This window comes from Salmo salar, chromosome ssa25 (genome assembly GCF_905237065.1).
Source record: "Salmo salar chromosome ssa25, Ssal_v3.1, whole genome shotgun sequence".
In the NCBI taxonomy this organism is placed as follows: Eukaryota; Metazoa; Chordata; class Actinopteri; order Salmoniformes; family Salmonidae; genus Salmo; species Salmo salar.
The window spans coordinates 35,890,342-35,903,153 of record NC_059466.1 but is presented as its reverse complement, the minus strand read 5'-3'; the positions used below and the strand labels follow the sequence as shown (position 1 = coordinate 35,903,153).

Genomic DNA, 12,812 nt, shown 5'->3' with positions numbered 1-12,812 from the left:
ATTGGAGATGCTTAATGTGAGTCTGGAAGGAGAGTTTACAGTCTAATCTGACACCTAGGTATTTGTAGATGTCCACTTACTCTAAGTCAGAACCGTCCAGAGTAGTGATGCTAGTCGGGCGGGCGGGTGTGGGCAGCGATCGGTTGAAGAGCATGCATTTAGTTTTACTAGCATTTAAGAGCAGTTGGAGGCCACGGAAGGACTCTTGTATGGCGTTGAAGCTCATTTGGAGGTTTGTTAACACAGTGTCCAAAGAAGGGCCAGATGTTTTCAGAATGGTGTTGTCTGCGTAGAGGTGGATCAACAAATTACCTGCAGCAAGAGCAACATCATTGATATATACGGAGAAAAGAGTTGGCCCGAGAATTGAACCCTGTGGCACCCCCATAGAGACTGCCAGAGGTCCGGACAACAGACCCTCTGATTTGACACACTTAACTCTATCTGAGAAGTAGTTCGTGAACCAGGCGAGGCAGTCATTAGAGAAACCAAGGCTGTTGAGTCTGCCGATAAGAATGCGGTGATTTGACAGAGTCGAAAGCCTTGGCCAGGTCGATGAAGATGGCTGCACAGTACTGTCTTTTATCGATGGCAGTTATGATATTGTTTAGGGCCTTGAACGTGGCTGAGGTGTACCCATGACAAGCTCGGAAACCAGATTGCATAGCGGAGAAGGTATGGCGGGATTCGAAATGGTCGATGATCTGTTTGTTCACTTGGCTTTCGAAGACTTTAGAAAGGCAGGGCAGGATGGATATAGGTCTGTAGCAGTTTGGGTCTAGAGTGTCTCCCCCTTAGAAGAGACGGGGGGACCTGGGGGCTTAACAATCTTTAGGAAGCATGATCATTACACAGGTGCACCTTGTGCTGGGGACAATAAACGGCCACTAAAATGTGCAGTATTGTCACAACACAATGCCACAGATGTCTCAAGTTTTGAGGGTGTGCGCAAATGGCATGCTGACTGCAGGAATGTCCACCAGAGCATTGAATTTTAATTTCTTTACCATAAGTCACCAACTTCGTTGTAGAGAATTTGGCAGTACGTCCAACCGGGACACAACCGCAGACCATGTGTATGGCGTTGTGCGGGCGAGCGGTTTTCTGATGTCAATGTTGTGAACAGAGTGCCCCATGGTGGCGTGGGGTTATGGTATGGGTAGGCATAAGCTACTGACAATAAATTGCATTTTATTGATGGTATTTTGAATGCACAGAGATCCTGTGACGAGACCCTGAGTCCTATTGTCGTGCCATTCATCCACCGCCATCATCTCATGTTTTAGCATGATAATGCACGCCCCATGTCGCAAGAATCTGTACACAATTCCTGGAAGCTGAAATTGTCCCAGTTCTTCCATGGCCTGCATACTCACGTTCGTGATTTTTTGTTGTTGTTGTTGTTGGGGGGGGGGGGGGTGCTCTGGATCAACATGTACCACAACTTCGCACAGCCATTGAAGATGAGTGTGACAACATTCCACAGGCCACAATCAACAGCCTGACCAACTGGATGCAAAGGAGATGTTTTGCAGTACATGAGGCAAATGGTGGTCACATTAGATACTGACTGATTTTCTGATCCACGCCCCCCCCATTTAAAAAAAAAAGTTATCTGTGACAAAAGATGGATATTGTTGCATGTTGCGTTTATTTTTGTTCAGTATAATTCCCTTGGTGGGGCACTGGTATGATTCTCCTGACATGTTCAGAACTTATTATCACACACCGCAGGATAGAAAGAATACAGGTGAGATTGCATAACAGAATGCAACAATATGCAGGCAGTTATAATATGATGTTGTACTGAACTGCTACCGAATAGCTGGGTGTATAAAGTGATTTACTCCTTTGCCAAGCACTAACTTGTTTTTAAATTTTAACTAGGCAAGTCAGTTAAGAACAAATTAGTATTTACAATGACGGCCTGTACCGGCCAAACCCGGACGACGCTGGGCCAATTGTGCACCGCCCTATGGGACTCCCAATCACGGCCGGTTGTGATACAGCCTGGAACAAAACAGTACATTTATTTGTATTACCTTTATATATTTAGTTTACGATGGCTACTCCGGAAAGAAGACGACTGATCTCTCCATTTACTGTTCACGTGTCAGAACACCCGTTTGTCACCTGTCGCCCAAGCCTGGCCGACCTTGATTGCTGGACATTTATTGACCTCACTATACAAATTCCACGTCATTGTAACCCCGCCCCCCGTCAAACACGATCTCAAAGCTAAAGGAAAAAAAGAAAAATAGGGTGAGACTATGTAATTGGACACGTATTAATCATTGTTTTTTGATACATCATACGCCATTCAATTCACATACTTAAGGAAGAAGTAACACATTCAAGGAAAAATACATTAAAAGTTAAATTATCTCTGTATCGTTTTACTTAAGAAGAATACACTAAATACGTCGCCTATTTGCTGAAGTGGTATCGCCTAATAAACCACGCACTAGCGGCTAGGGTAGGAGGATAGGATTTCAGAGGCGACAGCGAAAAAGGAACTGAATGTTGTTGTAAACACAACATTAACCAGTTAGCTATATTATAAATACATTTTGTGTAAACAAAACAGTACATTTATTTGTATTGCCTTTATATATTTAGTTTACGATGTCTACTCCTGCAAGAAGACGACTGATGAGAGATTTTAAGCGGTGAGTTGAACATTTTTCACGGGTGGTGTTAATGATATGCCTGAAGCTAGCTTGTCAGCTAAGGGTACTTGGCTAGCTAGCTAACGCGTCCAAGTCATCCAGCCGTCTATTTGATGATATTTGGGGTTTTATCTAGTTGAACAAATTTGCAATGTTGCATTGAAAATAGCGGATGTTTTACACAACAGTCTGCCGCTAAAGTCGACCCTGAAACAGTAGCGACTTATTTCGTCAGCAAGCTAGCTTGCTTACAATACTTGACTAGCCAGCTAACGTTACTTGGCTAGCTAAGAAAACAACTCGTTCTCCAAGGCGAGTCACCATAGTTAACTCGCAAACGAAACTGAGTTAAATTAACTAGACGTCATAAAATTACTCAGGTTGGGTTTAATATTTCGAGGGATATTTTTGCGACATCCTTGAACTTTATATCAAACCATAACGTTTATGAATACGAATGACTTTTAGCTAAACACTAATCTAGGGCTGATGCATTGGTTGATAATATTGCAAGTAAATTAAGAGTTCACTAATTCAGTAATTTTTCGACTTGTAATATACTACAGCTATCAGTTTGAAAATAGGGCTAACAAGTCCTTAAGTTAGATAGCAAGTAATTTGAAACGTGGAAGTTTTTTTCCCCTTCGGACCCCCATAGGCTACAAGAAGACCCTCCGGCTGGCGTCAGTGGTGCCCCTTCCGAAAACAACATCATGGTGTGGAATGCAGTCATATTCGGGTAAGAAGGTGAAGCGCAACCGGTCCGATGTGCACATTGACTGTGTTGTTCTGTCACAGATGTTAAGTAGAAATATTACATTAACACCTAGCCAAAGATCTACTCATAAGGAGGAGCCTAGCTTTACCTTTACTCCTTAACTTCTATGGGCTAGGTGGGACGCTAGACCTGAGGGACACAGCCAGTGAAATATCAGGGCGACAAATTCAAAAACAACAAAATGTCATAATTCAACTTTCTCAAACATACAACTATTTTACACCATTTTAAATATACACTTCTCCTTGATGTAACCACATTGTCCGATTTCAAAAAGGCTTTACAGCGAAAGCAAAACATTAGATTATGTTAGGAGAGTACATAGACAAAAATAATCACACAGCCATTTTCCAAGCAAGGACATGTGTCAATAAAACACAGCTAAATGAAGCACTAACCTCTGACGATCTTCATCAGATGACACTCCTAGGACATTGTTACACAATACATGTATGTTTTGTTCAATCAAGTTCATATTTATATCCAAAAACAGCATTTTACATTGGCGCGTGATGTTCAGAAAATGTATTCCCACCAAAACGTCCGGTGAATGTGCACATCAATTTACAAAAATACTCATCATAAACGTTGACAAAATATATAACAATTATTTAAAGAATTATAGATGGACTACCCCTGGATGCAACCGCTGTGTAAGATTTTAAAATAGCTTTACGGAGAAAGCAATTTTTTTTCAATATTCTGAGTACATAGCTCAGCCATCACTGTGAGCTATTCAGACACCCGCCAAATTCGGGGCAACATAAACTCAGAATTAGTATTAGAAATATTCTCTTACCTTTGCTGATCTTCGTCAGAATGCACTCCCAGGACTGCTACTTCCACAAGAAATGTTGTTTTTGTTCGAAATAATCCATATTTATGACCAAATACCTCCGTTTTGTTCGTACAGATCACTTATCCAAAGGCATAACGCGCGAGCGCGGAACGAGAGACAAAGTCAAAATGTTCCATTACCTTACTTAGAAGCATGTCAAACGCTGTTTAAAATCAATCTTTATGGTATTTTTTTACGTAAAATTGCGATAATATTCCAACCGGACAATAACATATTCATTCAGGAAGAAAAAGAAGGAACGGCGTGCTCGCGTGACCGCGCATATCCAATCCCTTTGTTGCCAGTCAGACCACTCAGTAACTGAGCTCCTATTATCTGCCCAGTGAAAATGCTCAAACCACTTTCTGAAGGCTTTAGACAGTCAATGGAAGCCTTAGGAAGTGCAACGTCCCCCACAGACACTGTAGCTTCGATAGAAAATCAAAAGAACTACAATTCTCAGACTTTCCACTTCCTGCTTGGAATTTTCTCAGGTTTTTGCCTGCCATATGAGTTCAGTTATACTCACAGACACCATTCAAACAGTTTTAGAAACTTCAGTGTTTTCCATCCAAATCTCCTAATAATATGCATATTCTAGTTTCTGGGCCAGAGAAGTAACCTGTTTAAATTGGGTACGTTTTTCATCCGGCCGTGAAAATACTGCCCCCTAGCCCAGACATGTTAACTTAGTGACCCCATAACCTGTTAGGGACAGACGTTCCGCTAGCGGAACGCCTCACCAATATCCAATGGTATAGCGTGGCGTGAATTACAAATACCTCAAATGCAAAAACTTCAATTTCTCAAACATATGACTATTTTACACCATTTTAAAGACAAGACTCTCCTTTATCTAACCACATTGTCCAATTTCAAAAAGGCTTTACAACGAAAGCAAAACATTAGATTATGTCAGGAGAGTACCCTCCCAAAAATAATCACACAGCCATTTTCAAAGCAAGCATATATGTCACAAAAACCAAAACCACAGCTAAATGCAGCACTAACCTTTGATCTTCATCAGATGACACTCCTAGGACATTGTTATACAATACATGCATGTTTTGTTCAATCAAGTTCATATTTATATCAAAAAACAGCTTTTTACATTAGCATGTGATGTTCAGAACTAGCATACCCACCGCAAACATCCGGTGAATGTACTAAATTACTCACGATAAACGTTCACAAAAAACATAACAATTATTTTAAGAATTATAGATACAGAACTCCTTTATGCAATCGCGGTGTCAGATTTTAAAATAGCTTTTCGGTGAAAGCACATTTTGCAATATTCTGAGTAGATAGCCCAGCCATCACGGCTAGCTATTTTGACACCCACCAAGGTTGGCACTCATCAAACTCAGATTTACTATAAGAAAAAGTGGATTACCTTTGCTGTTCTTCGTCAGAATACACTCCCAGGACTTCTACTTCAACAACAAATGTTGTTTTGGTTCGAAATAATACATAGTTATATCCAAATAGCTCCGTTTTGTTCGTGCGTTTAAGTCACTATCCGAAGGGTGACGCGCCGGCGCATTTCGTGACAAAAAAATTCTAAATATTCCATTACCGTACTTCGAAGCATGTCAAACGCTGTTTAAAATACATTTTTATGCTATTTTTCTCGTAAAATAGCGATAATATTCCAACCGGGCGACGTTGTGTTCATTCAAACACTGAAAGAAAAAAATGGAGTCGTCTCGTGCACGTGCGCCTCAGTGTCATTGTTCTCAGCAGGACCACTCACAAAAACCCCTGCTGTTTTTCGCCCAGAGACTGGAGAGCTATCATTCCACTTTCTGGCGCCTTCCTAGAGCCAATGGAAGCCTTAAATGTCACGTTACAGCAGAGATGCTGTATTTTTGATAGATGCCCTAGAAGGAGAACAAATTGTCAGACAGGGCACTTCCTGTATAGAATCTTCTCAGGTTTGGGCCTGCCATATGAGTTCTGTTATACTCACAGACACCATTCAAACAGTTTTAGAAACTTGAGTGTTTTCTATCCAAATCGACTAATTATATGCATATTCTAGTTTCTGGGCAGGAGTAGTAACCAGATTAAATCGGGTACGTTTTTTTATCCGGCCGTGAAAATACTGCCCCCTATCCCAAACAGGTTAACAGGCGGATCCCGTTAGCGGGATCGATTTGACAACAGCCAGTGAACTAGCAGAGCGCCAAATTCAAAACAGCAAAAATCTCAATTAAAATTTCTCACACATACAAGTATTATACACCATTTTAAAGATAAGATTCTCCTTAATCTAACCACATTGTCCGATTTCAAAAAGGCTTTACGGCAAAAGCAAAACATTAGATTATGTTAGGACACCACCTAAACAAGAAAAGCCACACAGCCATTTTCCTAGCAAGGAGAGATGTCACAAAAACCAGAAATACAGCTAAAATTAAGCACTAACCTTTGATGATCTTCATCAGATGGCACTCATAGGACTTCATGTTACACAATACATGTATGTTTTGCTCGATAAAGTTCACATTTATATCCAAAAACCCCATTTTACATTGGTGCGTAATGTTCAGAAATGTTTTCCATCCAGACTTTCCGGTGAATGAGCACACATATTACAGAAATACTCATCATAAACTTTGATCAATATACAAGTGTTATGCACAGAATTATAGATACACTTCTCCTAAATGCAACCGCTTTGTCAGATTTCAAAAAGGTTCATGGCGAAAGCACAATTTGCAATAATGATTACAGCCCAGAAGACACCAACAACAAGCAAACAGAAACCCGCCATCTTGGAGTCAATAAAACTAAGAAATGACATTATAAATATTCACTTACCTTTGATTATCTTCATCAGAATGCACTCCCAGGAATCCCAGCTCCACAATAAATGTTCGATAAAGTTTATCTTTATGTCCAAATACATCCATTTTGTTCGCGTTAGGTTCACTATCCAAATCCACAACGCACGTGCTTACTTAGTCCAGACGAAAAGTCATACTACAGTTTGTAGAAACATGTCAAACGATGTATAGAATCAATCTTTAGGTTGTTTTTAACATACCGTAAATTCTGGACTATAAGCCGCAACTTTTTTCCCACGCTTTGAACTCCGCGGCTTAAACAATGACGCAGCTAATAGATGGATTTTTCCCGCTTTCAATTTTTTTTCTTCCAAAAAAACACATTCTGTGACGTGCTCAGTTTTTTGGCGGCATGAAGCTTTCATTAGACCAATGAAATTGCCGAATGGGTTAAGGTCAAACAACTTTTTTGTTTACTGTTTAGATTAAATCGAGCGCTCTCAAACTTCCCATCATTCTGATTACGGTAGTCATTTTGTCACCATCATCATGGCAAAGACATGGAGAAATGCATATGATGCAGCTTTCAAGTTGAAGGCGATTGATCTGGCTGTTGGAAAAGGAAATAGAGCTGCTGCACGGGAGCTTGGTCTTAATGAGTCGGTAATAAGACGTTGGAAACAGCAGCGTGAGGAATTGACTCAGTGAAAAAAGACAACTAAAGCTTACTGCTAATTTGTTTTTTGTTACAAGCCGTGTTTCGTTAAAGCCTGTAAAGTTAATTTGTTTCAATGTACCGGTAGGCACCTGCGGCTTATAGACATGTGCGGCTTATTTATGTTCAAAATAATATATATTTTTTTAATTCAGTGGGTGCAGCTTATATTCAGGTGCGCTTAATAGTCCAGAAATTACGGTATATCTTCAATAAAATTCCAACCGGACCTATCCGTTCTCTTTAGGAATGAATATGAACTTAGCTCGCTCCCAAGTCTCTGCGCGTGACTGAACCCATGCCTTATAATGGGACACCTACTTCCTTGGGCTGTTATTCCCTTCAAATTCACCATAGAATCCTCAAACAAGGTTCTAAAGACTGTTGACATCTAGTGGAAGCTTTAGGAAGTGGAAAATGAACCCTACGTCACTGTATACTGTAAAGGCAATCACTTGAAAAAACTACAACCTCAGATTTCCCACTTCCTGGTTGGATTTTTCTCAGGTTTTTGCCTGCCATATGAGTTCTGTCATACTCAGACATCATTCAAACAGTTTTAGAAACTTCAGTGTTTTCTATCCAAATCTACTAATAATATGCATATCCTACCTCCTGGGCACGTTTTTCATCCGGCCGTGAAAATACTGCCCCCTATCCCTAAGGATCCAAGGACCTTGTGTTCATTTCAGATGTAACAGTAGACTGGCAGAGAACAGCCAAATACTCAAATTTTTAAACGTGAATCGATTCACAACTGCGATACGGTTCAATAAATATAAAGCCCTTTACTTTCATATCACAATTAACACAAATGCAAAAAAACAAACACATATACTGTTTTAACCGACTTTATCACAGTTGCAGCAGACCGTATTTTTCAGTGACAACACGTTTCTGGTGGCCTTTCGTTATACACAGGTGTTCAGCGCATGCTAAATAGCTAAGTACCACAAGTTGTCGCTCTGTCTTAAGTAAACACAGGCTCTAACATGGAGAGATGTCGGTGTGGGAACTCTAACCCTATAAAGGTGTGTATCTATTTGTGTTTTTCTCGCCGATATGAAAGATAGTCCTAATGCTCCCAAAACGGTACCGCAAGTGATGCATGTTAATGTTCAGACTTAGCGCCAGGGCTCTTAACAGAACTCCCCTTTACAGAAGACGCCTTCTTCCAATGACTCTTATGTGTAATATCATGGAACTGGGTGAGAGACATGGTAAAGGGCTATGTAACACCATGCTCCATCAGCAAATATTTCAGAGCTGAGTTTGGGTTCTGAAACAGCCGTTGCTAGTTATTGGTCATTCTGTGAGAGCCAGATCGTGTCAAGACCTTTTTAGGCCAATGATGCCAACAATTTCAAGTGAATTATCTGCTCATTGTAATGTACCTTCTTCATCCGTATAACTTAACCTCTATGGGCTAGGTGGGACGCTAGCGTGCCACCCGTGGTGCACTCCATCAACAGCAGGTGCATTTCAAGAGCGGCAAATTTGAATCCAAATAAATGTCAAAATTCAAATTTTTCAAAAATACAACTATTTTACACCATTTGAAAGATAAACATCTCCTTAATCTAACCACGTTTTACGATTTCAAAAAGGTTTTACGGCGAAAGCATAAATTTAGAGTATGTTAGGACAGTACATTTACAAGAGTTGTGTGTAATGTTTTGTCAAGTCAAAGACAGGGTCACCAAAACCATAAAACCAGCTAAAATGATGCACTAACCTTTTACAATCTCCATCAGATGACACTCCTAGGACATTATGTTAGACAATGCATGCATTTTTAGTTCTATGAAGTTCATATTTATATCCAAAAACAGCGTTTTACTATGGCATTGATGTTGAGGAAATCGTTTCCCTCCAACAACCGGCAGTCAAGTCAGCGTCACAAATTAAATAATTAAAATTAGAAAACATTGGTAAAATATTATATTGTCATTTAAAGAATTATAGATTTACATCTCTTGAACGCAATCAACTTGCCAGATTTAAAAATAACCTTACTGGGAAATCACACTTTGCAATAATCTGAGCACTGCGCCCAGAAAAATACGCGTTGCGATACAGACTAGACGTCATGTTGGGGAGATCTAAAATCGAAAATACTATGTAAATAATCCATTACCTTTGATTCTCTTCATCAGATGTCACTTCCAGGTATCACAGGTCCATAACGAATGTAGTTTTGTTCAAAAAAGCTCATCATTTATGTCCAAAAATCTCCGTCTTGTTAGCACATGATCTAAGCCAGCCGGACTTCTCGTCATGAACGAGGGGAAAAAAATATATTTACGTTCGTTCAAACATGTCAAACGTTGTATAGCATAAATCATTAGGGCCTTTTTTAACCAGAACATGAATAATATTCAAGGTGGACGAATGCATACTCTTTTATAACGTATTGGAACGAGGGTACCCAACATGAACTCGCGCGCCAGGTGTCTAATGGGACATCATCGTTCCATGGCTCTTGTTCGGTCAGATCTCCCTCCAGAAGGCTCAAAACACTTTGTAAAGGCTGGTGACATCTAGTGGAAGCAATAGGAAGTGCCAAAATATTCCTCAGCCCCTGTGTTTTTCAATGGGATAGGTTTAAAGTCAATACAACACATCAGGTATCCACTTCCTGTCAGAAAATGTCTCAGGGTTTTGCCTGCCAAATGAGTTCTGTTATACTCACAGACACCATTCAAACAGTTTTAGAAACTTTAGAGTGTTTTCTATCCATATATAATAAGTATATGCATATTCTAGTTACTGGGTAGGATTAGTAACCAGATTAAATCGGGTACATTTTTTTTATCCAGACGTGCAAATGCTGCCCCCTAGCCCTAACAGGTTAATGGGGAACTGACACATTAATATTTCATGCACACACAAACTTTCAATGTATTTATTTCCCTTTACAGCCCAGAAGGGACACCTTTTGAGGATGGTGAGTACAGCACTGTACACCCCATTCTTTGTGTTTGCATACTCTGCAGTTAAGGTTTGTGTGACATTGTTGAATTGATAAATTCCACATTACTTATCAACTCCCTGTTTTATCTAACGGCGGTATTGCAGACAATGCAACAGCTGTAATTGCAAAATCGTTTTCTAACATTCTTGGTTGCGTGATATTAGCCGTGGTTCTAATTCATATTCTCCCTCCATCTTTTATATGTTCCAGGGACATTTAAGCTCACTGTTGAGTTCACAGAAGAATACCCCAACAAACCCCCCACAGTGCGATTTGTGTCAAAGATGTTTCATCCAAATGGTATGTTGTCACAACGACAGTAGCAAAACATTCTGATAATGATTAGTATTGCCTACAAAGGTTAACACTATTTTTACCCTTCCATTTTATTTAGTGTATGCAGATGGGAGTATATGTCTGGACATTCTACAGAATCGATGGAGTCCAACCTATGACGTATCATCCATTCTTACCTCTATCCAGGTAGACAAATTTCATGTTTTCCATGCATCCTCCTGTCAACATTTAGTCCTACTGCGACAGAGCAGAGATAAGCCACAACAGACCTTAGACTTCCCATACTGAACATCCTGAAGTGCCATAAGTCATGGTGCATATTCCCACTGTTATGCCACACTCCCTGTGCTGTAGAATGCCTGTCTCATCTACTCTGTTGGCCTATCACCCCTCTCTCCCTTCCCTCCTTCCAGTCCCTGCTAGACGAACCAAACCCCAACAGTCCGGCCAACAGTCAGGCGGCCCAGCTTTACCAGGAAAACAAGAGGGAGTACGAGAAGCGTGTGTCTGCCATTGTAGAACAAAGCTGGAGGGACAGTTGACCACACCCTCTCCCTTCTGTCCCCAGCACTGAGCTGTGTGTGACTCGAGTTCTAGTGGAGTACATCTTCATTTAGTTTTTCTTTTAAGCTTTTATGCACTTTACCTCTCCCTTCCCTTGTAGAACCTTTTTTTCTGACACGCTTGGAGTGATTGTTTTACTTTTTTTTGTATTTTCCCCTCTCATTTTGGCCTATTGGGACGTATGTGCTGAATCTTGCCTTTGCCACCACGCTCTTCAATTGAGGACCATTTTTGGATGTCAATTACCTTGCCTCATCCCTTCACTGAAACAAATGAGTTGGACTGATTTTGTTTAATGTTTGGAAGAAATATCAATTATGATAACCTAGCTTGTAGGTTTCTTCTTTGGTGTGCTCCCCTTTATATCAAGCTCATTTTACAAAGCAGCATCTGAGCTATCAAGCTCTACCTTTCTTTGGACAATTGCTGCCCGTGTTCATCCTAAACACCCTGATTGAGAATCAGACCCACAAGCTTAACCCATGTCTTTGCTGTGTTGTGAGCTGTTACATGCATGACAGTGAGTGCATTCATGTTGTTCAGTACCCTCAATGTATATAGGAAAACATACATCTGGATTTATGTACAGATTTTGCACTGGTTGTCCATGTCATTTTTTCCAGCACTTGTAAATAAAGGCATAACTACCTTTACTGTAGTACTGTTTCTCTTGGACACCGACAGTAAACCATGTGCTCCCTACAGTATTCATCAATCCACTCTATATTTAGCATTTGTGGCAAATAATGTGATATCAGTGAAACTAGCTTCAAAGTTCATGCATCTGTTAACCTCTTTCAACACACAATATTGAAGCAAACCTTAATGAGAACTCTACACATCTAAAACCAATCACAATTGCAGAACCGCATGGAGTGATTGTGTACACACACAACACCAAATGACACGTTATTGCTTTGCTATTGACTGACAGTACGCAAAGAGCAGAGGGGGAGATGTCATTTGCAGAACCCCTTGGTAAGACTGTTTGGGGTTTTAGTCTAGGTTTCTGTAAAATGGGCTTTCATAAATACATTTGATTTAATACTACCGTTGGACTAGATACATTTAATTCACCTTACCGGTGTCAAGTGAAAGTCCTCACGAACACAGGCCCGTTGCCAAGGGGATTTGGCATCACGCACGCCGTCAAACATTTCCAACTGGATCATCTCCAATGCATTT

General features: G+C 40.3%; 1 protein-coding gene across 1 annotated transcript; it reads left to right on the top strand.

Moving 5' to 3' along the window:
* Nucleotides 1–2,364: 2,364 nt before the first annotated feature.
* On the top strand, nt 2,365–12,280 carry LOC106586675 (ubiquitin-conjugating enzyme E2 A). Its single transcript, XM_014174199.2, has 6 exons — nt 2,365–2,669; nt 3,328–3,408; nt 10,714–10,739; nt 10,977–11,066; nt 11,161–11,249; nt 11,477–12,280. Exons 1-6 carry the CDS (start codon nt 2,626–2,628, stop codon nt 11,603–11,605), a joined length of 459 nt encoding a protein of 152 aa, XP_014029674.1. The 5' UTR covers nt 2,365–2,625; the 3' UTR covers nt 11,606–12,280.
* Nucleotides 12,281–12,812: the final 532 nt, after the last annotated feature.

Coding starts and splice junctions, on each gene's coding strand:
- LOC106586675 (XM_014174199.2), top strand. CDS start 2,626: ATGTCTACTCCTGCAAGAAGACGACTGATGAGAGATTTTAAGCG. Junction 2,670..3,327: donor CTGATGAGAGATTTTAAGCG/GTGAGTTGAACA, acceptor GGACCCCCATAG/GCTACAAGAAGACCCTCCGG. Junction 11,067..11,160: donor AAAGATGTTTCATCCAAATG/GTATGTTGTCAC, acceptor CATTTTATTTAG/TGTATGCAGATGGGAGTATA.